The sequence below is a fragment of the Podarcis pityusensis genome, assembly GCF_964106645.2.
Source record: "Podarcis pityusensis genome assembly, chromosome: 9".
Classification (NCBI taxonomy): Eukaryota; Metazoa; Chordata; class Lepidosauria; order Squamata; family Lacertidae; genus Podarcis; species Podarcis pityusensis.
This window is the reverse complement of record NC_138034.1, coordinates 49,986,979-50,014,611: the sequence shown is the minus strand read 5'-3', so window position 1 is coordinate 50,014,611 and position 27,633 is coordinate 49,986,979. Positions and strand designations below refer to the sequence as shown.

Genomic DNA, 27,633 nt, shown 5'->3' with positions numbered 1-27,633 from the left:
GTGTTGGAATGATCGGATTCCATAAGAGCAGTGAGAACTCTCTACAAACTTCTCAGTTAAAAGGTTTTCCTTTTCACATTCATGGTAATGTGGGTGTTAAGGACTGTTGCATCAACCCTTATTCTTCTCTGCTCCATATGACTAAATCATCTAAGTTTGATAAAGGTCCTTTGCCAGGAAATGACTGGACAGTTTTCCACATAAATCATTCAGCCTACCAACCTGTTATATTTGCAAAAGTAAAAACACCTGAAAACCTCCCACCTCCTGTAATTAAAAGTTCTTTCCATGCAACTGTTGTTCATGACTTGGGTCTTCATGATGGGATTCAACGTGTTCTTTTTGGCAACAATTTGAACTTTTGGCTGCACAAGCTCATCTTTATAGATGCTATTTCATTCTTGACTGGCAAGAGGCTTATGTTGTCCTTGGATAGATACATTCTTGTTGACATCGATGACATCTTTGTTGGAAAGGAAGGAACAAGGATGAAGGCCAATGATGTTCAGGTAAAGTGTGCAAAAAAGGGGCCTTCTATGCTACAGTGATATTACTCAAACTTTGGGTGCAAAGTGAGATTTTTAAATTGAACTAATTTTATTTTGGAGTGCTCTCTCTCTCTCTCTCTCTCTCTCTTAGCTTTATCTCCCTTGTACCACATGTATGCAATCAAGCAGGATGGCTGTCTTAGACAGCCCAATCTAGAAACCAGGTGAAATACTTATTTACAAGATGGGTTTCATTCCACTGAACTAAAATGACTTAAATTAAGCACTTCGACTTTTGGGTGGATTGGACTATTACTAGCATCCGATTCAATTTAATAGTTAATAAAGGGTCTTTGAGACTGACTAATCTTGCTGTTTATTTGTTTTGATAACTTGCATTGGCCATAGTTTCTTTTGACAAGATGTTAGCAATCTTGAATTTGTTTATTTATTGCTGTTGTTGTGGACAATTAATGCAAGTGATATGACTGAAAAGAAGAATCTCAGGTTCTGAGAGCTTAAGCAGAGCTGTGAATCTGCATTGTTTTGTATTTTGCATGTTGCATTGTTCATGAAAATAGACTGTGTAAGCAGTATTTTCGTTCAGGTTGGGTGCCAGAGTATCATTTGATGAAGTGAGCCTGAAAGTGTCTGCAATGCAACCCAGTGCCATGCCTATGAAGAAGTTTGTCTCATTGATTTGCATGAAGCTTGCTTCCATGTAAGTTTGGGTAAAACTCAAGCTTAGTTACTGATTTCAACCATAAGATAGCCTGGGGCAAAATATTCCTGAGCTCTTCTCTTTGCCCTGCTCATTATTTCAAAGAAAGGTGTGGTTTGCAGTCAAGGACTCCCTACTGAGGAAAGTTTGTTAAACTATTACCAGATAACCCACACATCATGCTGTTATATAGGTGCAATTTTGCCTTTTTATCTTGACCATTTCCCGTTCTCTTTCAAATGCTCTGCAGTAATAGTTACTGCAGCACTGGTTTTTATTTGCAGCAAAGGTAAAATGCAGTGCAGTTTCCACATTTTTGAAGAACGGAGACAAATTATTTAGTGACAAACTCATTGCTTTTTAACTGAACACTTATACAATGGTACCTCGGGTTACATACGCTTCAGGTTACAGACTCTGCTAACCCAGAAATAGTGCAGGTTAAGAACTTTGCTTAAGGATGAGAACAGAAATTGTGCTTCGGCGGCACGGCAGCAGCAGGAGGCCCCATTAGCTAAAGTGGTGCTTCAGGTTAAGAACAGTTTCACGTTGAGAACGGACCTCCGGAACGAATTAAGTACTTAATCCAAGGTACCACTGTAACAGAAATGCTGCTAAAACATGCTCAGAAAGGAGTTGATTTTCCCCATACGTGTACATGTCAACTGTTTGTTTATATGGGAGGAAATAAATGGATGCCCTTATGGTTACAGCAGCCACAGAGCATTAGGCTTCTGAGAATCAGGCCTCCTTGTGTCTCAGTAATCACATCCTGAGTTCTGTTTCCGTGACTATATTCTCCAGGAGCAATGTTGCTTCTCTCCTTCAGTTATGCCATCTACTTTCTTTGTGTACAGAACTTAATGTTTTGAAGACAGCAAAACTCTGCATAGGGCAGTTTGACCCCAAAGAGATCTGTGGACAGAACCAGCTCTTGCAAAATAAACAAACAGAACATGTGCATTATGTACTCTTCTTTTAATGAGTTACTAGCTACAGAACATCATGACCCATGTCCTAGTTGAATGCCAGTAAGCCCTTTTCAGTGCCAGGTGGGAGTTTGCAGCCATTCTACAGGAAAATTCACCATAATATATTATTGGGTATATATTGGAATCCAATCATATTTAGTGGTATCTCTGCCCCTGAATTATTCCCAATAATGCAAACTATCCAGTCTCTGGGAACATCTTTGTTAGTGAGTTAATCATTATGTAGTTATGTAAGTTCTATGCTTGATAAAAGGATTACCTAGACCAAATATAAGTTGTATCATCCTCTGAAGACTCTATTTGAATAAACAAATACCTCAGTCCCTGGCTAGAAAGGGGGAGACTTCTGGATAATGTACCAGCTACATCCAGCATGGAATCTCACTGTAAACACCTTCAGCAAATTCATTTGGAAACCTAGCCAGATGGGCGGGGTATAAATAATAAATTATTAGTAGTATTATTATGATTATGATTATGTAATTGGTTTAGTAATGCAAATTGTGTTCATGTAGATTAATTACTGCAATCCTAAATATACACACAAATAATAATAATAATAATAATAATATGAAATGTCTTCTATATATTGATATCATAGGATTTTATGGAGTTTAATTTCTGTATGTCTTACGTTGTATTCCAAATGAAGTATTCATTTGTGTGCAGAGGTGTAACCTTTGAAGAAAGCTATTTTTCTACTCTTCAGCTTTTTCCTCTTCCTTATTAAGAGAAGTTGGGTGGTAAAACAGATGGCCAGAGAATACCCTGTAAAACCCAAACAACATGGTCCAAGAATCTATCAGCAATTTATTACTTTGGCTTTGTGTGCTCAGAATACCAGAAAGTGCATTAAATAGTTGAGAATGTAAGATACAAAGGAGAAAGTGTATGAGAGAGCAACATTTTAACTCTGGATACCCTTTTGGTTAGTAATCGCAGACTCAATTGAACTGACATTAAATTTACTGTAAAACAACAATTGAATACATTGCTTTGTAAAATACAATTTTGAATTAGCAATTCAAAGGTTAGGGGTATTTAAGCAGTTTGATAGACACATATAAGAAAAACAACAAATGGTCAAAGCTGTATATTATGTAGCTGTAACTTTCATTTCTTAAACACAGTTAAAGATGTATGCTCTTAATCCATTCTATTTAATGCCAATGGCAAACCTTTCATTTTCTACAAATCCTGGGTATGAAAGTCCAAAACATTTGAAAACCTGTTGCTTTCACATGGTGGTATAGCATGATGTATGGGAATTGCCCTAGTGTGTAAACATTTGTTTATGATATGAATAATTCAATAAAGTGATAAACTTTAAAAAGTAGTAGTAGGCACAGGAAAAGCAACTTCTCTCTTCAGTTGCTCGGGGAAAATTTAAAGGTGTGCAACAGCATATTCTCTTTAAAGAAAACTTATTATCACTGTCTTTTTATTTATTTATTTTAAAAGCCTTAAATTCCAGGATGGAGATGAATTCTAAAACTGCAATAGAAACAGCTCTTTAAATAGCTGTTATGTTGCACAGAATCTGGAGAAAATATCTCATTAAACTGTAATCTATTCAAAGTTAATGCATTCCATTAAAGATGTTGTTAGCAGTGTCAGATGCAATGCATCTTCATTACTATTGATATGGAAGGAGTTGTCCTCAGCAGCACAATGACACAATGAGCGAATGAGGTAAAGATAATGTAAATCAGTTCAAAATCTGTTATCGAAAGGCATATTTTTGTGTGAATACTATCATATTGGATTGTGCTATTCTACTCAACGCATCGCATGTCTCAACTGAAAATAAGGTGCTGAACAAGGAGGTTGCACATGTTCCGCACCTGTGCGCTGCTCATTTCAGGCTGGCAAATTAATGCAGGTGCATCTTGGAAGGTGGAAGGGAAAAGGGGTAATAGAGGAGGGCAGATTTATCCAATGAGCTTTCTATGTTGAGATTCAACAACAACAGACCCGTGTACCAAGGCCACACTAATTCTTGGCACAGTTCCCATATAAACATGCATGCACCTCTAGTTGTTTCCAGTCAGAGATTACTCAATATATTAAAACTATAAATAATTGAAAAAAAATAGCTGCCATTTAATGCACCCCAAAATCTTCTGCCTCGTGTGGATTTCATCAACTAATGATATTTTATTTAGCTAAAAGCATTTCTAGATAGCGTTTCATTTTTGGAAAAAAAATTCTAAAGTGGTTTGCTACAATAATCTAATGCAGTCACAATAAAACATATCAGTATAGTATTGAACTAAAGTAAAAAAAACAAACAAAAAAACCTAGCATCAACAGTCGGGTACTGCCTGGACCTGGGCACAAATACACAATGGATGAATGCAATGGAAGCACACTGCTGTTGGTGCCAGCCGCATTCAGGGTGTGGGAAGATAGTTTCATAAGGTAGATACCACTATGGAGGATGTTTGCCTCCACATTAATGCAAGCTGAGAGTTCTTCACATCATAGCACAGCACAGGGGCATTGTATGAATATTGTAGGGAGCTAGCAGTCAGGGTGGGAGGGGAGGTGTTACAGTCTGGTGACTTGGGACTCAGCTACATTAGTCAAGAAAGTGTTTTGAATGCTTTATAAACATGCAACACTAGATGGTGGTGTAGAGCACAAAACTTTTCTATGCAATTTTACATAGGGTTTTTTTCCCCTTTAAATTTCTTTAATTTATGACTTATTTATAGCTTTTCCCCCCCAGTGTGTAGATCCACCTTTGGTCCAAGGTGTTTCCAGTACCACTCACGAGCTTAACTTGCTGCTGAAAAAGAAGAAGCCAGTGCCAAAAGAGCATATGCAGGGATGGGGGATACAACCCACCCTGTGATCCTCGGGTGAAGGGCGGTATAGAAATGTAATAAATAATAAAATAATAATAAATACATCTGATGGGGGGGGGTGTCATCCTGACGAATGAGTATAGTGAGAGTGTAGTAGGAGCTTTCGTAACAGCGAACTTAAGAACACAGGCAAGGGGTGAAATGGCAGAGTAGGGTATTTTACCAATGAGCATTGGTTGTAATAGGCAACAGTGGTAGATGCCAAAAGCTTACTGAATGCATCACTGATGGAGTAGTATGTAAGGTACAGACACGGCTGGAGAATCGTCCGGGTAGTTTTCTCAGAATTTTCACACTGGAAACTGATTTGCAGAACAATATGATATATATTTCCTTTTGTTCATGGCTTTCAAATTAGGGAGCTTGGATGGATAATATAATTCCAGTTCTTAAAGCTGTCAAAGTAAATAGTGTTGTTGTTTTTTTAAATAAAGAAAAATAAATAAGTGAATTTCACTTAGTGACCTTAGGCACTAGTGACAGATTTGATGGCATGAAGCACACATCTGAAATATCAGAACTAAAAATCTTATTTGTATTAGCCATGGGCCATAACAAAATTACAGAAAAAATGTAACCATGAATAAAATGGAAAGCATGCAGCATCAAGAAAAGAGCAAACACATACTTTCAGAATCAAAGTTAAGTATTTTCACCATTTTTCACCTAAAGCATCATTTCAAAGTGAATTTGGAGATTTCTGCTTGCTTAAAACTCATAGCAGATTTGAACAAAATGCAGTTCAATAAGGCTTGCAAAATTACTCCCAGGGGTGGGAGTTGGTAGCATCCACATGTTTCCTAAAACTAGTAATTTATTCTGAAATTTACAGATAGAAAAACCATACATGAAACATAATACATTGAAAATGTGCTTTGTCCTGTTTTGCCAAAGTCTATGAAATGGCTTATTTTAGCTGTGACAATCTGAAGTGCTCTGGTGCTTAAATATCATATTACAGCATAGAACCAAAGTAAGAATGTCTAGTCTTTATAAGACAGATTACCAAAAGTTCTTATATATATATAACATACATATACATCACTTAATTCCAAAGTTGGTTTCTAAGTGGCTTGCAAGTATAAAAACCAATTACATAAGCTTTAAAATTTTAAAAATCTACAGTTAAAATGTCCCATTCTAGTCCAGCCACCTAGTTTAACCTCTGCCCTAATAGTTGATGTTTTCATTGTAGTAGTATTGTACAGGTTACCTGAATTGGAAAATCAGTATATAAATGTTTGGAATGTTTGTTTGGAAACAGTAAAGCAGTCCCATTAAAAGATTAAAATGTAAAAGTAAATAACTAAAATATGCAATAAAACAATTCTGCTTAAAAATAACACGGTAATTAAAACAGGATATTTGAGTTGATAGATCAAGGAAATGCCTTGTGTCATGCCTAATGAGTAAAAAAAAAGGAATCAGATGTGAAAAGAATGGATGGGTTTCTGTCTTTAATCTCTGTGAATACAACATGCAACTTAACATGAGGTTGAATATTCTTCATGTACTGCAAGAATAACTCATAACTCTTACTTGAGCCCTAAGGGGCATAATTAAAGTCATTAAGGAGTTCACTTTTTGCAGCTTCATGCTTTAATTCTGAAATTTGTCTACATACAGCAATTCTAAGATAAGAGGTGGAGCATTCAAGGAAATTGATATGCTACCCTACAGCCTTCATTATACGTTTTTAATGTCTGAGATGTATTGCATAGTGACAACCACTGGGCAAGACAAACTATGGAAGGTCATTTGCTGGCATGCAATTGTGTACATCAGGGGATAGAAGTTGTAGTGCAGCAACATCTGGAGGGCCATTGATTCTACACTCCAGTATATGTGGACACTCATGTGAATGAGCATAGTAGCTCTAGTAATTGTGTTGCCAGGGCAAACAAAGACAAGGAGTAGGTATCATTTTAGTTCACATCCTTCCTTATTCTAATATGAAGTTGCAGTTCCTTTTTGCTGACTTTTTGGGCACATGGTTTTCGGTGATAAACACGTAGCAGTAAGAGACCCCAGCAGAAAATGACTGCCTATGCAGTTCTAATACAATTTAAATCATGTTCAATTCAGTGCACATGGTTCATTGGAAACTTACTTTCATGTTCATATATATTTATTAGATTTCCATCAGATTATGGGAGCATGTCTTTCTTTTTTAAAAGAATATATCTATCTTTGCTTGCAGTGTTTTGTAATCACAAAGTTGTTCCATTGTAGACTTTTTAAACAAATTTCAATGAAATGTTTATTTAACCATGGCTTAGCAGGAACTTGTAGTCTCCTGTAGAGGCCGTGTGACTGCTTTTGCTCCTCCCTAGTCATTTTCCTGTCATGCCAAACTAACCATGAACTGTAACCACAGGACAAACCTTTATGGCCTAAACATTGTGGTGTGGATGACACACTAAACCAAATCATGGGTGAGCTCAATAAGATGCAACAGCAAAATGATTGGTGAGGAGTGAAGTGGCTTCAGTCTCCTTTCCCAGAGCCTCCACACTCATATGTTTGTGCTATACCATCTTAGTGTGACATGCTAATAATTAGACCATTCTAACTATGGACTTTCTGATTCATATCTCAGTCTCTTAACTATCAGAATATATTTTGCTTCTCCTCTTCCCATTTCCTCTCTCTCTCTCTCTATATATATATATTTGTGGTGCTGCTACAAAATAGTTTTTTCTAGGTTTCTAAAGATTAGGCAATCTGTGCATTGATTTTTTTCTCCAGCTCTATTTGCTGTTGATGGGTTTGGACCAGAGAACTGGCCAGAAAACTGAGTGGTCCTGTAATTTCTAGAGTTCTAAATCACACACCTAATTCCAAAACACTGCACGAAACCTCACTTGGCAAGCTGTTACTCAAACTAAAATGCAGGAGTAGTGCAAGCAATTCATCTCATGTTCCTCACTCAAAATGTGTCCAGCATAGTGATGGGTGGCACTCCTTCAAGACTAGACACCTTGTTTCTAAAAGTTGGGAAATATAATGATTTCTGAGCCTGATATCAAATCCAGCAACCTTGTCAGACACCATCCTTTCTCCCTAAATTAAATGCCGATGGGGTGGCAAGATTCCTCTGGGGTTATTTCTGTAATACCTCCCTGCCTGCATCCTAGAATGCTGCATCTCTACAAATGAGTCCTAAATTGGCTGTTTTGCAGTGCAATCCTGTACATGTTTGCTCAGAAGTCCTATTATATCCTATGGGACACTCCCAGGTAAGTGTGTATAAAATTGCAACCATAATCAGCATTCTAGACTCTTCCATATTACATACAACCCCAAAAGAATGGGAAGCTTTAAGAGAACATTCCTAGTTGGGTCAGTAACAAATATGCTTTTTGGATAATGGTGAAGACTCGGTTTTAGCCAAGTGACCTGCTGGGTTTTAATGCTTCATTTATTTGCTTCTACAACTTGGTTTTCAGTCTAGCTATTGACTGTAATAGTTCAGGAATGGAGTGAAGGAAACTGGAAATCTTTCATGTTTGCCTAGTAAATGCGTGCATATGTCTTTTGTCAAATGCTGAAAGTGCTCCTAAGGTGGTTCCAGACTGTCTCTAATTTCTGGTGGGATTCAATCACATACCAGCAATTTCAGGTTGTGCAATTATAGTTGATTAGGAGGTCTTGAGCAACAAACCCAGTCGCGTCAAAATGAGACTTTTGTGTTAAGAATGTGATTGGAGAATGCTTTGGAAAGTGTGCGGTAACTCTTGCTTTGACACAACAATGTCTAACCTCCTTGCAATTGAGCAATCAGAATGAATGCTCAATAACCAGGACATCTAGAAGTGCCCTTAGCTGGTATCGTCTCATGCTTGTTAAATGGTAGGGCTGGTCTCCTGGGAATTAAAATGAAAGATGAATATAATGGAGCTGTAAAAAACCAACTTTGGCTTTCTTTTCGCTATCTACAAAGATCAAAAAGAACAATGTGAAAGTTGATGTGGCTGATTTGGCCACCTTTTCCAAATAGATTAGTAGAAAATGTTATTCCACCTCTATATGTCACCTGTAAAAAAATTAATTAACACTATGTGACTGATTCTTGAAGATCACGGTTAAAAAATCAATTCAAAATAAAGGGGGGGAAATAGGGTTGCCGCCTTGTGCCCAAGCCCTTGGAGGGTTTCAAATAAAATGTCTATTGCTGAAGACTTCCAAAGGATTGTTCCTGCTGCTACTACTTTGTTTTGTTTTTCTCTTTCCCACCATCTTTGTTTTCTTCTCTTTCTTTGGAGATAAAAGAATTGCCTCCAACTTGAAACCAAATGTATAGCACAAAACAACATCTGTATACGAGCCCCACTTCCATATAATGTTCTCAAAAAAGGTTCAGGAGTTTCAATATCAAGGGCTGATCTAAACATGGTGACAGCCCCACACTGGCCTCTGAAAATGTATACCTACCCTCAAACATGGTTGCGTATATTGCATAAAAGACCTATATACTGTCCTATAAATGTTATTCTTGTACATAGACTGCTGCTGTGCACATACAATGGGCCAACCCATACCTGCTGATCATTTGGAGCAGGTCAGATGTTAAATAATGGTCAGGTGTAGAAAGGCATGCAGCTATCAGAATTCTAACGCAGGTATGCTATAGAACAGTAGCTGAACTTCAGAGGTCGTGGTTGTGCAAAACGACATAGATTTTAGCTAAGGCTTCCATATAGCTCTTTTTTTGTCCTTATTGGGATTAAGATCACAGCTTTCAGTTTAGCAGGAAGGTTCAATCCCTGACACTTCCAGTTAAGAGAATCTTGAATAACAGGTCTGGGGGGGGGGGTTTTGGGGGGGGGACCTTTCTGAGTTGTTGGAGAGTTTCTGTCAATCAAACTATACACTGCTAGACTGGATAGATTGATAGCCTGAGGTGTGAGGTAGCATGATATGACTTTTTGAGGTGCTGACTCGTGAGACACTAACATTGCAGTGTAGCAATTCAGTCTTCGTTTGGTTTTAGTCACTGCAGCTGACCAAGGTATTATCCGTATTTTCCTGCAGAATATTCTCCCTATCACATTTTTCTTTTCTTTTTGCAAGCCTTGCATAGAGCTAAAACCATATGAAGATGCCTTTTAAGGAGTTAGGCCAGTGTTGTCTCCTCTGACTGACAGAAGCAGTCCTTTTTTTCCTTTTCTTTTTTACTATTATTAACTGTTTTAAATAATTCCAATTTATAACAAAAAACATTTTCCATTTTCCCTTGCCTATCTCCTGTGTCCATTTACAAAGCTGGTGTAAGTTACAGAGTAGCTTCATTTATATCTAATGTACATGTGAAACATCATGTTTTGGTGTATTAATATGTCCTGTTTCTAATAAGGAAACAAAACAAAAATAAGCAAATAGCAACTTTCCTACCTCCACATTCTATTTTAAAGTCTGCACAAAACTTCTTTCTTATCATTTATTTTATCTAGAGCATGTGCAGTTCTAAAAATGGCTACAAATGTATTGACATTTATATGGAATTTGGAATGCATTACTTGTTTGTGAGTAGCAAGCTTCTTAAAAAGGTAAAGGGACCCCTGACCATTAGGTCCAGTCGTGACCGACTCTGGGGTTGCGGCGCTCATCTCGCTTTACTGGCCGAGGGAGCCGGCGTACAGCTTCAGGGTCATGTGGCCAGCATGACTAAGCCGCTTCTGGCGAACCAGAGCAGCGCATGGAAACACCGTTTACCTTCCCGCCGGAGCGGTACCTATTTATCTACTTGCACTTTGACGTGCTTTCGAACTGCTAGGTTGGCAGGAGCAGGGACCAAGCAACGGGAGCTCACCCTGTTGCAGGGATTCGAACCGCCGGCCTTCTGATCGGCAAGTCCTAGGATCTGTGGTTTAACCCACAGTGCCACCCACGTCCCTAGCAAGCTTCTTAGGATAACAAAATAGGAGGTAAATACTTTTTTTAAAAAAAATCGTCCATTAGCATTTTAGAGACCAACTAAGTTGGTTCTGGGTATAAGCTTTCATGTCCATACACACGAAAGCTTATACCCAGAACCAATTTAGTTGGTCTCTAAGGTGCTACTGGACAATTTTTTTTATTTTTTTTTATTTTGACTGTGTCAGACCAACATGGCTACATACCTGAATCTAAAATAGGAGATGTGAGAGATTGAACCTGGGATCTTTTCCATGCAAAATATGCACTCTACTACTGAGCTAGAGTCATTCTTCAGAATTTCATTGATAAGTACTGATAGTTGTCTTTTCATATTTTTTCATCAGAACTTCACATAAATTGGCTGTACTCATTTGTAACAGTGAGCAAAGAAACTTGGCTTAATAAACCAGACTATGCACAAGGTGCATGTTGATACAGACAGCCCAATAGCTCCCACTTTGTCAGTGGTGATGGGTGGGAATTTTCCTAAGAGAGTCTTGCTACCTGGTGATTTAATATTGGAGGCAAAGCTCATAACCGGGTCCTTCCTATTTCTTAGCTTGCCCATCCTTCACACTAGCCATTATGTGACATCAGCTCACAGGAAAGCACTTTATAATGAACCACTTGTGAAGATTTATCACTGCTGCTGCTTGTCCGTGTTGGAAAAATGAAACTGATATGGCCCTACTCTTTGGTTACCTCTTTCCCACACTATGGAGAGTGGGTTTGCATGGTTTTCAGGGTTATGTAGCCCAATACAGTACTGTGCATTACAGGGTCTGTGTGGGTGTGAGTGTGGGTGTGTTTGTTTGATATAAGAAAGTAACAAGGAATGCTAGTTCCTATATTATTTGTGGGAAAGGAAAACCAAGACCAAAAACTTTTTTTATTAGAGTGTAACCAGGTTTTCAATTATGCAATGTGTGGTGATATTCTTTTTAAGCTGTCTAAATTATACATTGTTGCACCTGAGAATATAAACCTGAGTTTCTCAAGTAGCAAGTGATGGGCTTTTTCCTGCTGTAGCCGCTGTTGTTTGTTTTTCTAATGATATCTCTGTGCTATAAAAAGCAATTGAAATTTTGACTGCTTGAAATGTTTTATGGTTTGGACAGCAGGTCATAAAATATCAGTTCTGAGACTCTAGTTTTCTCTGCAACATCCTTTGGAAATAATGCAAACAAAAATCTGTAAGCCATGCTATAGTATTTTAAGTTCTGTGCTGGTGTGTTGATTTACCATGCTTTAAACTTTGAGTGATTGGATTCAAAGAATCTTAGAATTGTAGATTTGGAGGGGGCTCTAGCCCAACCCCCTACAATGCAGGAATATGCAGCTGGCTCATACAGGGATTGAACCCACAACCTTGACATTATCAGCACCCTCTAAGCAACTGAGCCAGCACATCAAAGCCCTTAATGTTTGTGGAATAGTTGTGTTCAAGTTTCTTTGCTCACAAGGGCCAAGCTTGGTGCCAGAGCTAGGAAATTTAGCCAGCTGGCAAAGGTCTTCAGTTTCTGATGAAACCATTACCTTGTCGGAATGGGCCCTGAAAATGAGATAAAAAAATTAAGGCAAGTGGAAGGAAATCCAGATGAAAGACAGAAACATAAGGAAGAGCTAAGGCAGGTTCAATCTGGATCTCTAACAACAGTGACATCTTCTGGTGTAGCCTCTGCATTAAGCAGTCTACAGTTAGACCAACAGAACAGTGTTCCATACCTGGTCTGCTGGTTAATGATGCAGAGTGTAGGAGGCCCTTTTCTTAAAGCCTGTTAATAAATGGCTCTAAGCAGAGCCTTTTTGGGTTGTTTTTTTAAATGAGGTGCTGGTTCTCATATCTTGATAGAAGTGTCATGGGTGCCAGTACATAATGGCTGTCATGGCTGACAATACTCAGTTCCATTGAGTACTTTCAAATAAAAAGCTCTTGTCCTAGGCATGTACTAGTTGTCAGTCAAAACAATATTTGCAGCTTTGTATTTGTCACTGAGGTCCCATGGGTACTAATTATATCAGCATCCACTGAGACCATTAACATTAGAAGTACTGTACCCATGTAATGTAGAACTTCAAACATTGAGGAGATAGCAGCCATGTCACAAAGGTAACATTTGAATGAAATCTCTAACATGATCATACCTAACTATTTTAAAAAATCAGCCTTGGTAGTTATTTAATGCCAAAGCCCTACCTCCTTTTAGTAGCCTAGTTCCTAGGGAAATTTAAAGTTACCAGTTTGGATTTAGACTTAGCCATGGTTAGAGTAGGCACATTAAAATCATTGGGATTTAAGTTAGTCATTACTAACTTAACTCCCATTGATTTCAGTGGATATACTGCTCTTAATGTGTCTGGAAGCAGCCCAACATCCTCATACGTATTCCATGTGGGGAGGGGAGGAATAGGCAGAGATAAATGGCTTAGGTTGGCTGTCAAGAATGCAACCATGGTAGTGATAGCATCATATGACAAGCTATGTGTCCGTAATGATGTGCAATTGAAACAAATGTTAACTTCATGAACATAGGTGAAGTAAAAATGGTTAAAATTTGCCCAAATCCTGTGACATTAAAACAAATTATTTCCCATATAAAACTCTGCTATTGTGCTTGTATTATGAGCTGCCACCCCATGTGGATTGCTCTATGTGTGAACCAGGTCTTAGAAGTGATCCATTTAAAGTGGTAGGTGCAAATGAGCCTAGTGTCTTAGGCTACTTATGCTGGCAAACAGCTGTTAAAACATTTGTAACAGTTTATCTGGAAGCAGTTAATCCATTGTTGGAAAATAAAAAGTCATTTAAAAAGCAGTTAAAATGCATATAAAAGCTAGTTCTAAAGAGCTTTAACAAGCATTTAAAAATGAACATGAAGTCTGCAACACTAAACGTGCTTGCATGTAGTGCCTACTGAAATCATTTTACTTGCTTTTAAGTAAACAGGGATATGATTGTGTTGCAGCAGATGGCTTTAAAATGGACAGTTTCCAGTAAGTATCTAAATTAAATACAGATTAAGAGAATTAATAGAGGAAAAATATAATCACTGTTTGTACAGTTTTGTCTGACAATGAAAACACTCCTGTAACCTGTTTCGTATCTCTCTGGGAAGCCATAAAGGAATTTTTAAAGTGAGTAAATGTTTAATTAGGAGCTGTTAGGAACATTAGGTACAGTAGTTTGAAATATTTCCACAAACCATTTCTTAAGAAGATAGCACACTCAGGATTTTGTTGAAGTAAAAAATTCTTTCCTGTAGCACCTTAAAGACCAACTAAGTTAGTTCTTGGTATAAGCTTTCGTGTGCATGCACACTTCTTCAGATACTGGTATCTGAAGAAGTGTGCATGCACACGAAAGCTTATACCAAGAACTAACTTAGTTGGTCTTTAAGGTGCTACAGGAAAGAATTTTTTACTTCGACTATGGCAGACCAATCAGGATTTTGTTGTTTGCTGTCATTTTTTAAAAGGTTGTTGGTGGTAGATTTCTGTAGAGGAGCATAAATTTTATGATTTGACTGCACATTTTGAAGGTTTGGACACTTAGTGAATAAAAAGTATTGTTATAGGATTGAGGTTTTGTTTGAATGGTGCCTAAAGGTCCCAACAAAGGCAGATTCTGTATCTGCAAGGTTGTAGAAGGGACAGAACCTACTAAACTGGTCAAACTAATCTCTTTGTTAAAATAATGGCCCTAGCTGGGCCTGTAATCACCCACATCTGCATTACTAAATACTGGGCCATGTTACCCTAGAGACAATTAGATGATAATGTTCTTTCAGAAGAGGATAAGCCTCTTCCTCCCTTAACCCGGCTGGATGCCATGTCATCCTAGTGGTAGGAGAACAAGGGTGAGAGAGCTGGCTTTAGCCTGGGCTTAAGGTGGAAGCAAAGGAGACACAAAAACTAGACATATTCTGTGTGCTGAGACCAAAGCTATGGCTTTGGGGACCACCCTTGAAATGCAATTGGTAAGCAAGATCTGTTGGAATGTTAATGCTGTGAGCCTGTCCAACTTATGTTCAGGTTGTTTATATGTCTAAGTTAAACCATCATGACATCAGAGTCTCCAACGACTTTCATTCCATGGAAACCAAACACTGAGTAAACACTGGACCCCTAGGAGGTTGGAGATTGGGCTACAAGCAACAATATAATTATATTATGTGGTTTCACATTATGAAATGGGTCATTTTTGTATCCTGCGGACAATTCTACCTAAAGATTACAACTGGCAAGTCCTTCAATCCTGGAAAAATATTGAATCTAATATTCTCAAAATTTGTTTTGGGCCCACTATACTAGATGTACCTTGATGAAAATTTCCATATGCGTTCAACCAAGTTGTTAATTTATCTGAAGTGTACCAGTGAATATGTGTGGCATGAAGCTCATTCAGGGCTAAACAAGACGTTCCACAGGCTATCTTCAACGCTCCCAGTGGTTTGTTTTCAGTTTAATGACAAGCAACCATGAGGGCCTCAATCAGAAGTGGTATTGGTGGGACAGCATGCTTAACCATTTCTAGCTTAACTGTTTTTTTCCACTCATTTGAGAATAATAATAATAATAATAATAATAATAATAATAATAATTTATTATTTATATCCCGCCCATCTGGCTGGGCTTCCCCGGCCACTCTGGGCGGCTTCCAAAAGAATATTAAAATACTATAATACATCAAACATTAAAAGCTTCCCGAAACAGGGCTGCCTTCAGATGTCTTCTAAAAGCCTGGTAGTTGTTGTTCTCTTTGACATCTGGTGGGAGGGTGTTCCACAGGGAAGGCGCCACTACCGAGAAGGCCCTCTGCCTGGTTCCTTGTAACTTGGCTTCTCGCAGTGAGGGAACCACCAGAAGGCCCTCAGTGCTGGACCTCAGTGTCCGGGTAGAACGATGGGGGTGGAGACGCTCCTTCAGATATACTGGACCAAGGCCGTTTAGGGCTTTAAAGGTCAGCACCAACACTTTGAATTGTGCTCGGAAACGTACTGGGAGCCAATGTAGGTCTTTCAAGACCGGTGTTATGTGGTCTCTGCGGCCGCTCCCAGTCACCAGTCTAGCTGCCGCGTTCTGGATTAGTTGTAGTTTCCGGGTCACCTTCAAAGGTAGCCCCACGTAGAGCGCATTGCAGTAATCCAAGCGGGAGATAACCAGAGCATGCACCACTCTGGTGAGGCAGTCCGCAGGCAGATAGGGTCTCAGCCTGCGTACCAGATGGAGCTGGTAAACAGCTGCCCTGGACACAGATTTGACCTGTGCCTCCATGGACAGCTGTGAGTCCAAAATGACTCCCAGGCTGCGCACCTGGTCCTTCAGGGGCACAGTTACCCCATTCAGGACCAGGGAATCCTCCACACCTGCCCGCCTCCTGTCCCCCAAAAACAGTACTTCTGTCTTGTCAGGATTCAACCTCAATCTGTTAGCCGCCATCCAACCTCCAACCGCCTCCAGGCACTCACACAGGACCTTCACTGCCTTCACTGGTTCTGATTTGAAAGAGAGATAGAGCTGGGTATCATCTGCATACTGATGAACACCCAGCCCAAATCCCCTGATGATCTCTCCCAGCGGCTTCATGTAGATGTTGAAAAGCATGGGGGAGAGGACAGAACCCTGAGGCACCCCACAAGTGAGGGCCCAGGGGTCTGAACACTCATCCCCCACCACCACTTTCTGAACACGGCCCAGGAGGAAGGAGCGGAACCACTGTATAACAGTGCCCCCAGCTCCCAGCCCCTCAAGACGGTCCAGAAGGATGTTATGGTCGATGGTATCAAACGCCGCTGAGAGATCCAGCAGAACTAGGAAACAGCTCTCACCTTTGTCCCTAGCCTGCCGGAGATCATCAACCAGTGCGACCAAGGCAGTTTCAGTCCCATGATGAGGCCTGAATCCCAACTGGAAGGGATCCAAATCGTCCGCTTCTTCCAGGCGTGCCTGGAGTTGTTCAGCAACCACTCGCTCAATCACCTTGCCCAAGAATGGAAGATTTGAGACTGGGCGATAGTTGGCTATTGTGGCCGCATCTAAAGATGGTTTTTTAAGAAGCGGTTTAATAACCGCCTCTTTCAGCGGGTCTGGGAAGGCTCCCTCACGGAGGGAAGCTACCTCTTTTCTATGTGAGCTGAGCAGTAGCTCTTGGGGACTGGCAGATGATTGGCAGAAGTTTCTCAGGATTTTCTGCAGTTGGCTTAGCCCATTCCTTTTCTCCAGAAACATGCATTATTATTTTTTGCTCCTTTAAATACAACTTCTTTATTATGTGATTTGTCATAAATCAGCATACAAATACTGTACATCATATTTTAAAACATTAAATCTCAGCAAAGGCTTTCCAAACTGCTGGTAATTCCTATCGTCTTAATAGAGAACAGGATTTTGAACTAATGGTTTTCCTCAGGCCACTGTGTGATCAGCAACTTCAAAAGCATGTTTTGCTGCTTGTGTAAAAATAAAATAAAAGGCAGTGTCAATACTTTTTGTTCTATCAGTTTTAAATAGAAATCTGAATGCATTTAGACAAAAGCTGCAATCCTGTACCCGTTTCTCTCATTGAAAATAATGGGATTGATTTATGAGTAGATATGTATACGGGTTTACTGAAATCTACAGTTTTTGTTTCAGGTTATTTCCCTCTTTGTCATAGTGTATCATTTGACTGACAACTGCCAAAAAGAGTATAAAAAAAAAAAAGGATCCTACCTATGTGTTTTATAAACTGTTTGCAGCCTCCATTAAATTACTGAAAAATGTGAAGCTGGCTTTTAACCAGTTTTCTTCTTATCTGTCAATTTCTCTTTCCTTAACTGATACTACATCAATTGTGGTTTATTTTTCTTACATAATTCTTGCACAATAGCTGAATATGTCTAAATAAATTTCTATCAGTGAGTAGGCTATGAAGCATGCACCAATATGCTTATATAGTTCTATTAATAGAAATACTCAGAAGAACTGTTTATAAAAGCAAACATAAAAAGTAGAGAAAACCTTTCAACAACTTATCTTTAGTATACAAAATAGCATTTAGAAATGAAAATATAGACTCTGCCCCCATGAAAGCATACCCACACACACTCTGAAATTTACACACACATATACACACATAGCCCGAGCCATCTGTTGCTATATATTTTTCATGTGTTTTAACATTTTTCTTTTAGAACGTAAATGGCAAGTAAAATGTCAAGTTACCCAGAAAATAATAATAGGCATGACAACCAAATGTGAGCTCAGCTTGTTTGTCTAGAAAATAGTTCACAGGATAGCAGCATCCTTCTACACTGGTGATGCTGCTGTCTGTTTCTTTTACCATTCTGTTACATTTAAAAAAAAAAAAAAATATTGAGCAACAAAAATGCAGTATATACAAAGAGGAAAACAAGCAGTAACAACAAAATAAGTTCAACACATGGGAGCTTTTGATAATAGTCTAAAGAACAAGAAAAAATCAGGAGTGAAGGAAATAGAATTACAAGAATGTATCCTTCCACAATGGTTAATTGAGATCTGATTTTAACTTTTTAACTTGTTCTTACTGAAATGGTTTTATTTTTTTATTGCTGTAATCTGCTTTGATATGTTTTTTATCACACAGTGGTATACAAATGTTTCTATAAATGAATCAAAATAAATAAAATTATAAATGGGGTATAAAAGCACAATGCACATTGCACAATGGAGAGAGAGAAAATTAAGGTCTCTATTCATAAAAAATATTTATATATCACTGTATCACAAAAATATATCACAGTGGTTTACAACAATAAAAAAGCATAAAAATAGACAATAACATCATAACACGTTAAAAACAAGTTAAAAGCAAAAAGAAATTTAAAAATAAACAAACATTGATAGTCTATTGGGGGGGGGGTGTACTCTTAATTGCCTGCATAGGCCTGAGTAGAAATGTTTTCAGCAGGCATTTTTTAAAAAATCAGATTGTGAAGGGAATTGCCTATGTAACTGCATTGTCATATATTTAATAAATAACTACGAAACAGGAGTTATATTTTCAAAGAGACACACAGGGTTTTATCAGCATCATGACCCTTATTGATTTTGGTGAGGATCATGTGGTTTAAAATCTGCATAACCTTCAAAGTTTACTGCAAATTGCAAAGTCCATGCTGAAGCCTAACCAACAACTGTCTCAACTAGAGTGCTGGGTCTTCAAACTGGGAGTCAGGGTTAAAATTTTTGCTCAGTCATGAGTCCAGTAGGCAGGGCAGAATCTGATGTAATTGTTTTAGTCTGTTTGGTCTCAGTGAGTTGCATGACTGAGACCATTGTGTTAGCCTGCCTCATGGTTGGCAAAACTTATTTCCCTTGAAGAAATGGCCTGGTTAGTGGCCTTTCTCATTCCTGTTTTTACCACCCAGTAAGCTCTCTGAGGAGAGATACCACTTGAAAGGCACTGTGGCCCAGGAAAGATACACTGAGGGCTTGGGCACACTTTGTCCAAAGCCGCCGCCGCCCCCCAAAAAACCCCTGGCATTTTCAGCCTGATCAGGTGCGGAAGTTAGTAATATTGTTGGATAAAGTTCAAGAAGTGTCTGTAAATCAGAGAACATTTACTGTAATCAGTTAGATCTGACTTGACTTGCGCCTTTTTCTGGAAGAAAAGTACCTAGCTGAATGCACTTAACACTTCAAGGGCTGACTATTTCAATGTGTTTTACATTGGGCAGATTTAGTTTGCAATCCTATATCCACTTTCCTGGATGTAAGCTTCATTGAACTCATTTGAACTTACTCCCTAGTAGACATGAATAGAATTGTGCTGCTAAAACTGTTTTTTGGACTGTCTAGTCTAGTGGGAACACCTGCTGTCTAGGAGCAAGATTACAAAGGAGTCAGCAAATGTATTTTATATCAAAAGCTGCTGCAAATTCAGAAGGCCTGAATTTGAATAAACTTGCTGAATTCCTGTTTTGCCAAGGTTTATCTGCCCCCCAACCTTTGCATTCCTGATTAACTGCACCAATCCATGTACTTCAGCATGCATTAAATTCATGTACTACTGTTTATGCTGACAGCTAAAATAAATGGCTTCCAAAATGGCCAAGTGAGACTGTAGATTAGATTCAAGTAGTTGCAGAATAAGCTTTTTGTGCATATTTTAGCATAATATTCTCCTTTTACACAAAACATATGAGGCTGTGATCCAGATGACTAATAGTATCCTTCTTACAGAAAAGGTCCTCCTTATATTCTTACAATTGGCTTTGTATAATTATCAAGCTGTTTGGGCTGCAACAAGAGTAAAAGAACATTGCTCTTGTTGCTCTGAGAGAAATGACTGTGTATGCCTGTTAGAAGAAAGAAAAGGGCAACTTCTGCATAAATAACATGATTATGTATGTACCTGATGAATTTTTAATTTATATCTGTTTCAGGCTCTGCTTGATACTCAGAACCTTCTGAGAGCTCAAATTGCAAATTTCACTTTCAACCTGGGATTTTCAGGGAAATTTTACCACACAGGTAAGGGGGGGAAACCAGCAAAATTTGGTCTCAATCGTTTTGTGTCTTTGCAGTGCATGAGCTGAAATTGATTTTGGTGTTGCAGCTTTGTGCTATAAAACGAAATGAAATGAGAGTGAAGAACTCTCAGAGCCTGAGGGAAGAAGAAATCTTCCTTCAGGAGGATAAAACCAGAAAACCAATCAACTCTTCCTTATGTTGTGAATTTTACAAAGTGAGTTAGTCTGGCACTCAAATCCCAAACATTTTCAGTGTTGTATCAGTTTGTATGGCTGATGTCTTATCCACTGTAATGTCATAACTCTGACATTCTGGTACTGCAGCAATCCCGCTATCTCAGAATGCAGCTACAAGTTTCTTGCAATTAGCTAATGAGCTCCAACTATCATTTTGGGATTCATCAGCCAAATTCTGGACAGCTGCTATTGAGAATTTTTTTCTGTCTCTTAAAATATTGGCCTTAATTAAGATGCTGAAGTTTGACCTGGTATGCAAGTTCAAAACAAATGGAAAAAGCTGTTTTCCTTGACATTATGTAATACTTTGCTGAATAGAATCACAAGTGTTATGCAAATTGATGCAACTGTGTAGTGATAGACTGGGAAATTCCACGTTAAACCCAGTCAAATTTGAAAAGTGCATTAAATTGTAAACCACTTATCAACAATTGCCATCAACCAGCTTTAAGCCGCAATCCTAGTCCACACTTGGGTTTAAGTCCCAGTAGAACTCATTTGGATTTACATCTGCATTCATAGGATTGCACTGTAATAATAATTACAGTGGTACCTTGGTTCTCAAACTTAATCCGTTCTGGAAGTCCTATCCAAAACCAAGGTGCGCTTTCCCATAGAGAGTAATGCAAAATGGATTAATCCATTCCAGACTTTTAAAAACAACCTCTAAAACAGCAGTTTAACATGAATTTTACTCTCTAATGAGACCATTGATCCATAAAATGAAAGCAATAAACAATGTACTGCAGTCACACAGTTCATCAGTCAGTAGCTGTACTGGGTTCCACACAGTCACAAAAACAAAACAAAAAGAGCCACAAAAATAAAAACACAAAATAAATAGCAAAAACAGACCGCAGCGTAACACTCAAAATGGAAGTGTGGCACTCAAAATGGAGCATGTTTGGCTTTTGAAAAAAGTTTGCAAACCGGAATACTTACTTCTGGGTTTGCAGTGTTTGGGTTCTAGGTTGTTTGAGTACCAAGGCATTTAAAAACCAAGGTACCATTGTAGTCATAACTGTTATAAGATAACTCTGCAGCCCTTCCAATGCTGATATTGAATACTGGATCCCCCCCCCCCCGCTCTTTACATTTGATTTACATTTATATCCCAGCTTTCCTCCAAGGATGTCAGGGTGGCAAGCCTAACTTTCTTCACCTCCTTTTATTCTCACAACAACCCTGAGTTCTTTCTTTTGTTGTTCTTTTTCTGTTTTGGCTAACCTTCACTGGTTTTTTGTGTGAAATAATCCTGGCAGGGATTACTGTGGTCATGGGGCCATCGTGATACCCACAGCCCTGCTGCACACACAGGTTGAGGCAGAAGGTGGTATTGGAGGAACAGGCAGATTGTTTTTCCAGCCAGCTTTCATGTGTCATGTCACGCATTTATCCATAATGTTACTGTTATCTGAGATGCATGTTCCCTTTTTGTAATCATGCAGAAAGAAGAATGTTATTCTATGGTAAACTGGAATATCTGATTGCCGTTTGCTCCAATTCAGCAGTAAAACACAGGCTTTCCTGGGAAAGGGCCAGGACCAGGGGGGAAACCCTGCTCAGACATGGAGCTTTGAAGCCCAGACCTGTGCCTAGAAACATGGCACAAAAGGAATTACTAAAAGTTGCAAAGTCCATTTTGTCCATCTCCAGCTGTAATGGGAAATGATTTTAAAGTAACAGTCAGTTGACACTGCAATATATTTGCTCCTCCTCCTCCTCCTTGTTCCACCTTTTTCCCTGACAGGGACTCAAGGTGGCTTACAGCTAAAATAGGAATAGCTAAAAACATAGGGGAAATAAATCATTAAAAAAATATAAACATTAATAGGGTGTGTGAAATATATATTAAAGGCAGGTAGGTGGTGCTGTGGTCTAAACCACTGAGCCTCTTGGGCTTGCTGATCGGAAGGCTGGCAGTTTGAATCCACGGGACAAACCTCCAGGTGGTCCCCACTCTCCCATTTTGAGGGTGTTGGGTGGTGTTGATGAAAAGGCCAGAAGAGAAAGAGGAAGTTCTGTTGCTTAAGTGTAGCTGCAGCTGGCAGCCCATTGTCATCACCTTCTGGTGCAGAAGGAGAAATGGAGTGCCAAAAATGCCAAATATTGACTCAGCTATGAATGTCAGACAGTGCAAAAAAATGCCAGTCAAGATGCATCCCAGTTTACCATACTCTCACCAATAGAAACAGTTTGTAAAATGGCTGCTGTTATGAGAAGCAGGGAAAGGATTAGTTAATTTGCATCGTAGCTGCAGTGTGCACAAGACCTGAATCTCTCTGGTGGCATGTAAAAGCAGTGCATCTAAATAACTACCACAGAACAGATCTCTTTATGTTGGCTCACCCCTGAAATAGCCATATTGTCCAATGACAAAAGTCATTGGTTTTAATGAACTCCTAAAATCTAATGATCCCAAGCAGTCTATGGCATCATTTCAGCTGCCTGAAATGCTGTTTCAGTTCTAAAACCACTTGCTCCTCTCTGACTCAAAGAGCACCAGTAGGAAAAGAAGAAGTTTTATCAATAGAAAGGCAGAAGTTGTATGTATGAGGCTGTATATACCACACCAGATAAATCAGGATCTTAAATAACCACAGCAAACAAAAACAAAACAGATTGTTCATTTGTAAGGCTCAGAAACTGGTACCAATATTAATAATGGCACCAAATAAGATTAATGTAACGTCTCACCAGTTCAGGGAGCTACTTGATTTATTATGTCACAAAGAAGTTTCCAGAATATTTGGCTAGAGCACTGGTGAATCTCATGGGGAATAATTTCCCATAAATGTGGAGCAGTTACCAATGACACCTTTGAACATGTTGTTCAAACACAGATATTATTAAGACAATGCTTATGTTCAGTCTTATGGTTGGTGAGGAGGCACAACATCTTTTACCAGCGTAAGACACCCATTGGTTTTGACTGCTTTGTTACACTGTGAATAAAGTGGCCGCCAGTGGAATAGCTCTTGCATAAATGGGCTGTCACAAATTGATATCACCTTTTTTATTCAATTAAAACCTTATGTTCAAACACTCGAGCAAGGTAGTGCTCCTTACCTTGTCTGTTGTACACATATAATAGGATCCAACAACTCATTCTTCTGCCCTGACCCTCAGCACTATTAATCAGTCACATTGGCAAGTATAGCTACAAGCAGAAATTGCTCACCAGGCACACAGTTTGACTTCTTGGACATTACTGTCTCACCCTGTCCCTGGCCTCAAACTCTGTAGCATTCTTACATAAAACGTGGTGATTCTGGATTGCTCACAGCTCTGCTTGTCTTAGAATACTTAGCCTGGCAAAATGAAATCCCATCCTCCAGATTTTTGCCAGTTTTCTAGATGTTAGTTTTAAGTTCCTCTGGGAAGGTCCACACCCCATCCCTTAAATCCGTGTGAATGATTTTGTAAATATGCAGCCACAATGTTTTTAATGCCACTTCTTTTCCAAATCTGCACCTGGGTGTTTGAAGTAATTTTTTCTTCCAGACCTGGAATAAATCGTATTTCAAGCACCTTATTTTTATTTTTGCTCTCCCTCCCCCCCCCCCCCCTGTGTTAATGGTGCTTTCTCACTTTTGTGGTTGGTTTTCTATGTAAGTATCTAGCCACATAGACACTTCATCAACTGCATGCCTTGAGTGACTTGATGAATTGCCTTCTGTGTGAGCTGTCTTCTGTGTTTGGCTGTTGGTTGCTTGTGAGGCTGGGTTGATCTTCCTGCCAGAATTTGTTGTGATCTAATTCTAAAGTTCATTGTGCTTTTCTCAAATATTTGTTAAAGCATTTTTTTTAATGAAGTGGAAAAGTTATTCTATGAATCTATTTATTTCTGCAGGAACTGCAGAGGAAGATGAAGGCGATGACCTATTACTGGGGTCTGTGGATGAATTTTGGTGGTTCCCTCATATGTGGAGCCACATGCAGCCTCATCTCTTCCATAATGAATCATCCCTGGTAGAACAGATGATCCTCAACAAAAAATTTGCCTTAGTGAGTTTAATTCATATACTGTGGATTTGGCAGTTTTGCTTCCTAATTCATAGTACACATTTTCCCCTCTAATCACATAAATTTAGTGTTTTCCATTTAGGGAATGTATTGAAATGCCTCTTAGATCAATTTATCTGGGCTGCTGTTCTCAGCTTGTTAAGAAACGCATTTGAATTCAGTCATGCTTATATGATGCCACTGGACATGTCTAATAAAATCACAAAACAGGCACAGCTATTTTGCAGCACCTCCTCAAATCCAAATCAATTGCCATTGCACTTTTACCAATAACAGTCCCATAACCAGTTCAGATGGAAATAGACCCTGGCCACTTTCATGATTTCAAAGGTACATTTTCCAGCCTCTGGGATCAGGGAAATTGCCACCAGCCAATAACCACATGTTCCTTGCTCAAGAATGACCATGACCATCAGCAGGATCACCAGCAAGATTAAATGCGAGAAAGCTCTGGGCCAGCCCCCAGTGATACAGCTTTGAAGATCATATTCTTAGTCATTATCTGCCTCTTGGTCAGAAAATGCTGTCCATTTTGGTACATCCTAAAGTTAAATAGGGTGCTGCTTTATACTGGGCCAACTCATTTTCCCATCTATCTTAGAATTGTCTACATTGAGGGCTCATCCACACTTCTGCTTGTTCCATCTCTTTCCCCAAGCAAAACCCACTCTTTACCATAGAATCAGAGCAAACATTGGCTGAGTTTTCTGCAGATTGACATTGGGTCTGATTCAGTGGTTAAAAAGTAGTTTTTCCTAGGGCAAGTGGCAGAGCAAACAGAAAACTGCATGGACTTGTGCCTAGAAAGCATGGGACAAGCAGAAAACCACTTGGACCATTGCTTTCTAGGCACTGAGAAAGCAAAGTGTGGTCGAGCCCTGACTGGCAGCAGTTTTCAGACAGGGTACATTCCCAGCTGTACCTAGATACTGGGCATTTGTCAGGATTTACGATGTCTCACACAAGACACTGCAAGCTGGCAGTTTTTATTACTCTTAGATTTATTTACTAATTACACAGTAGCTGCAGCCCAAGCTCTCCCAGCTCAGTCCTCACTGGATGAACCAGTTGGCCCTACTGGATGACATTGTCTACGCCAGCAGGATATCCTCCACCTTTTGCCCCACCTCCTGCTGGGCTGACATTGCCCCTGTACTCTTCCGTCTACTCCGAGGAGACTTGGGGGTGACCAGCCCCTCCTCTTCCTCCTGATCCAAATGTAACAGCGGCTGTTCCTCTGCAGCAGGCTCTGTCTGCCCTGCTGTGCTGTCTTGGGAATTTATAGCCTGCATTCCAGAGTGGGAGGGGCTTACATCACTCTCAGTGTGGGAAGGAATCAAGCTTCTACTCCCCTCAGCCTGTCCTTCTTCTTCTTCACTGTCGCAATGGGAAGGGACGTCCCTGACAGGATTGATGCTGGGACCATCTGAATGCAAAGTGAATGGTCTACCACTGAGCTGTGTTCCTTCTCCATATTGTATTCTGTTTCAGGCTTTAAAACAAGCATTGTTATAGAAATAATGCAGAAAAATATGACAAAATGCTTCTTTGTTTCCTTTGTATGTGACTATTTATTATTCATATGGTAACATAAGTTAAGGCTATCACATGTCATATATATTATAGTACAGTATATATATTGGTGGCCTAAAAAGATAACCTGAACTGCCACCTATGAACAAATGACAAGATTACAGCAAAAAACTATTTGCTTACCTTTACAATTAAGCTTTAAGCCCCTATATAAGTTTCCCGAAAACTATTTCTTTTAGCACAATCCTCTCTCTCTCTCTCTCTATATATATATATACACTGTGTGTGTATTACACAAGTCCCATTGAATTCAATCAGACTTACTCCAAGGAAAGTGGATTTAGTATGAAATTTGTATTTTCAAAATCTTTTTTCTCCACAATTAGCCACAGTTGTGCTATTAAGTGTACAACAGATACTGAATATTCATATAGAAAGTATTGAAAATACACTGGGTTTTTCCATTGTAAGTATAAACATTCAGATAAATTGGGAGCATACCTATATATACTTATTTGTTTTAAATTCACATAAATATTAAACTATCCCAGGGGAATTATGCAGAACTACCTTTCTTGGCTAGCCCTGTTTTGGGTAAGGAAAATTGTATCAAGAATACTGCTAATGTTGTTTTTAAAAATTATACTTGAAGTAAACAACAGCAGAAAGCCAAAAGATCTCCATTTTGCCTGTAATCTGCTTTCTGCTCTTAATTCAAGTATTTTTGTATACATTTTACATGAGTGAATTAATATATTGATAACAAATATGTCAATAAATTATTTATGTGTGCAGTCATCCTATAAAGTTATGTACTGTGATCTGGAAAATGTTTCTTAGGGAGAAATCTTTAGCATTACTCTTACATACAGTTCTTGCATTGCAACCTCTTGTTTCAGCCTAATTTTCAGAAATATAAGAGTTGGTAAATGGAGAGCCAGTTATATTGATTATTGTGCTACGTACAATATGGCTAGGCATCTTGAACCTTTGTTCAGCAACAGAAGTGTTGAGGAGAAATGTTCAGTGCGAATCAGCAGGCACACAGGGACCAGTTTAGGAATTTAACTTTAAAACAGAATTTTGAAATTGCATTATGCTGGCAGATAGGAATCTCCAAAGGAGACCTAAATTGAATTTAGTGAAATAAAAAAGTAGAGACTTAAAATTACACAGCAGCCTTCGTTTTAAGCTTTAAAGTGTAAGGCTTATAAAAAAGATTAAAAATCTGGAGGAAAAAGATTTGCCATTATCTAGGCATATGGGGTTCATCCAGGATTTTAAAATAAGCCACATAAGTCTATTTAAATTAACAAGTTATTCAGGGAGGATAATTTGCATGTTAGATATCTT

The 27,633-nt window shown here is 38.9% G+C and overlaps 1 protein-coding gene across 2 annotated transcripts in view; it reads left to right on the top strand.

Annotated features, from left to right (window-relative positions):
- The first annotated feature begins 6 nt into the window (after nucleotides 1-6).
- LOC308485822 (bifunctional heparan sulfate N-deacetylase/N-sulfotransferase 3) overlaps nucleotides 7-27,633 on the top strand; it is a 57,795-nt gene continuing 30,168 nt past the window's right edge. For both annotated transcript variants that reach the window (XM_081021941.1, XM_081021942.1), the window contains exons 1-3: nucleotides 7-509; nucleotides 20,398-20,485; nucleotides 24,575-24,729. In XM_081021941.1, coding sequence (XP_080878067.1) covers nucleotides 9-509; nucleotides 20,398-20,485; nucleotides 24,575-24,729 — 744 coding nt within the window. In that variant the 5' untranslated portion in view covers nucleotides 7-8. The remainder of the gene's footprint in view (nucleotides 510-20,397; nucleotides 20,486-24,574; nucleotides 24,730-27,633) is intronic.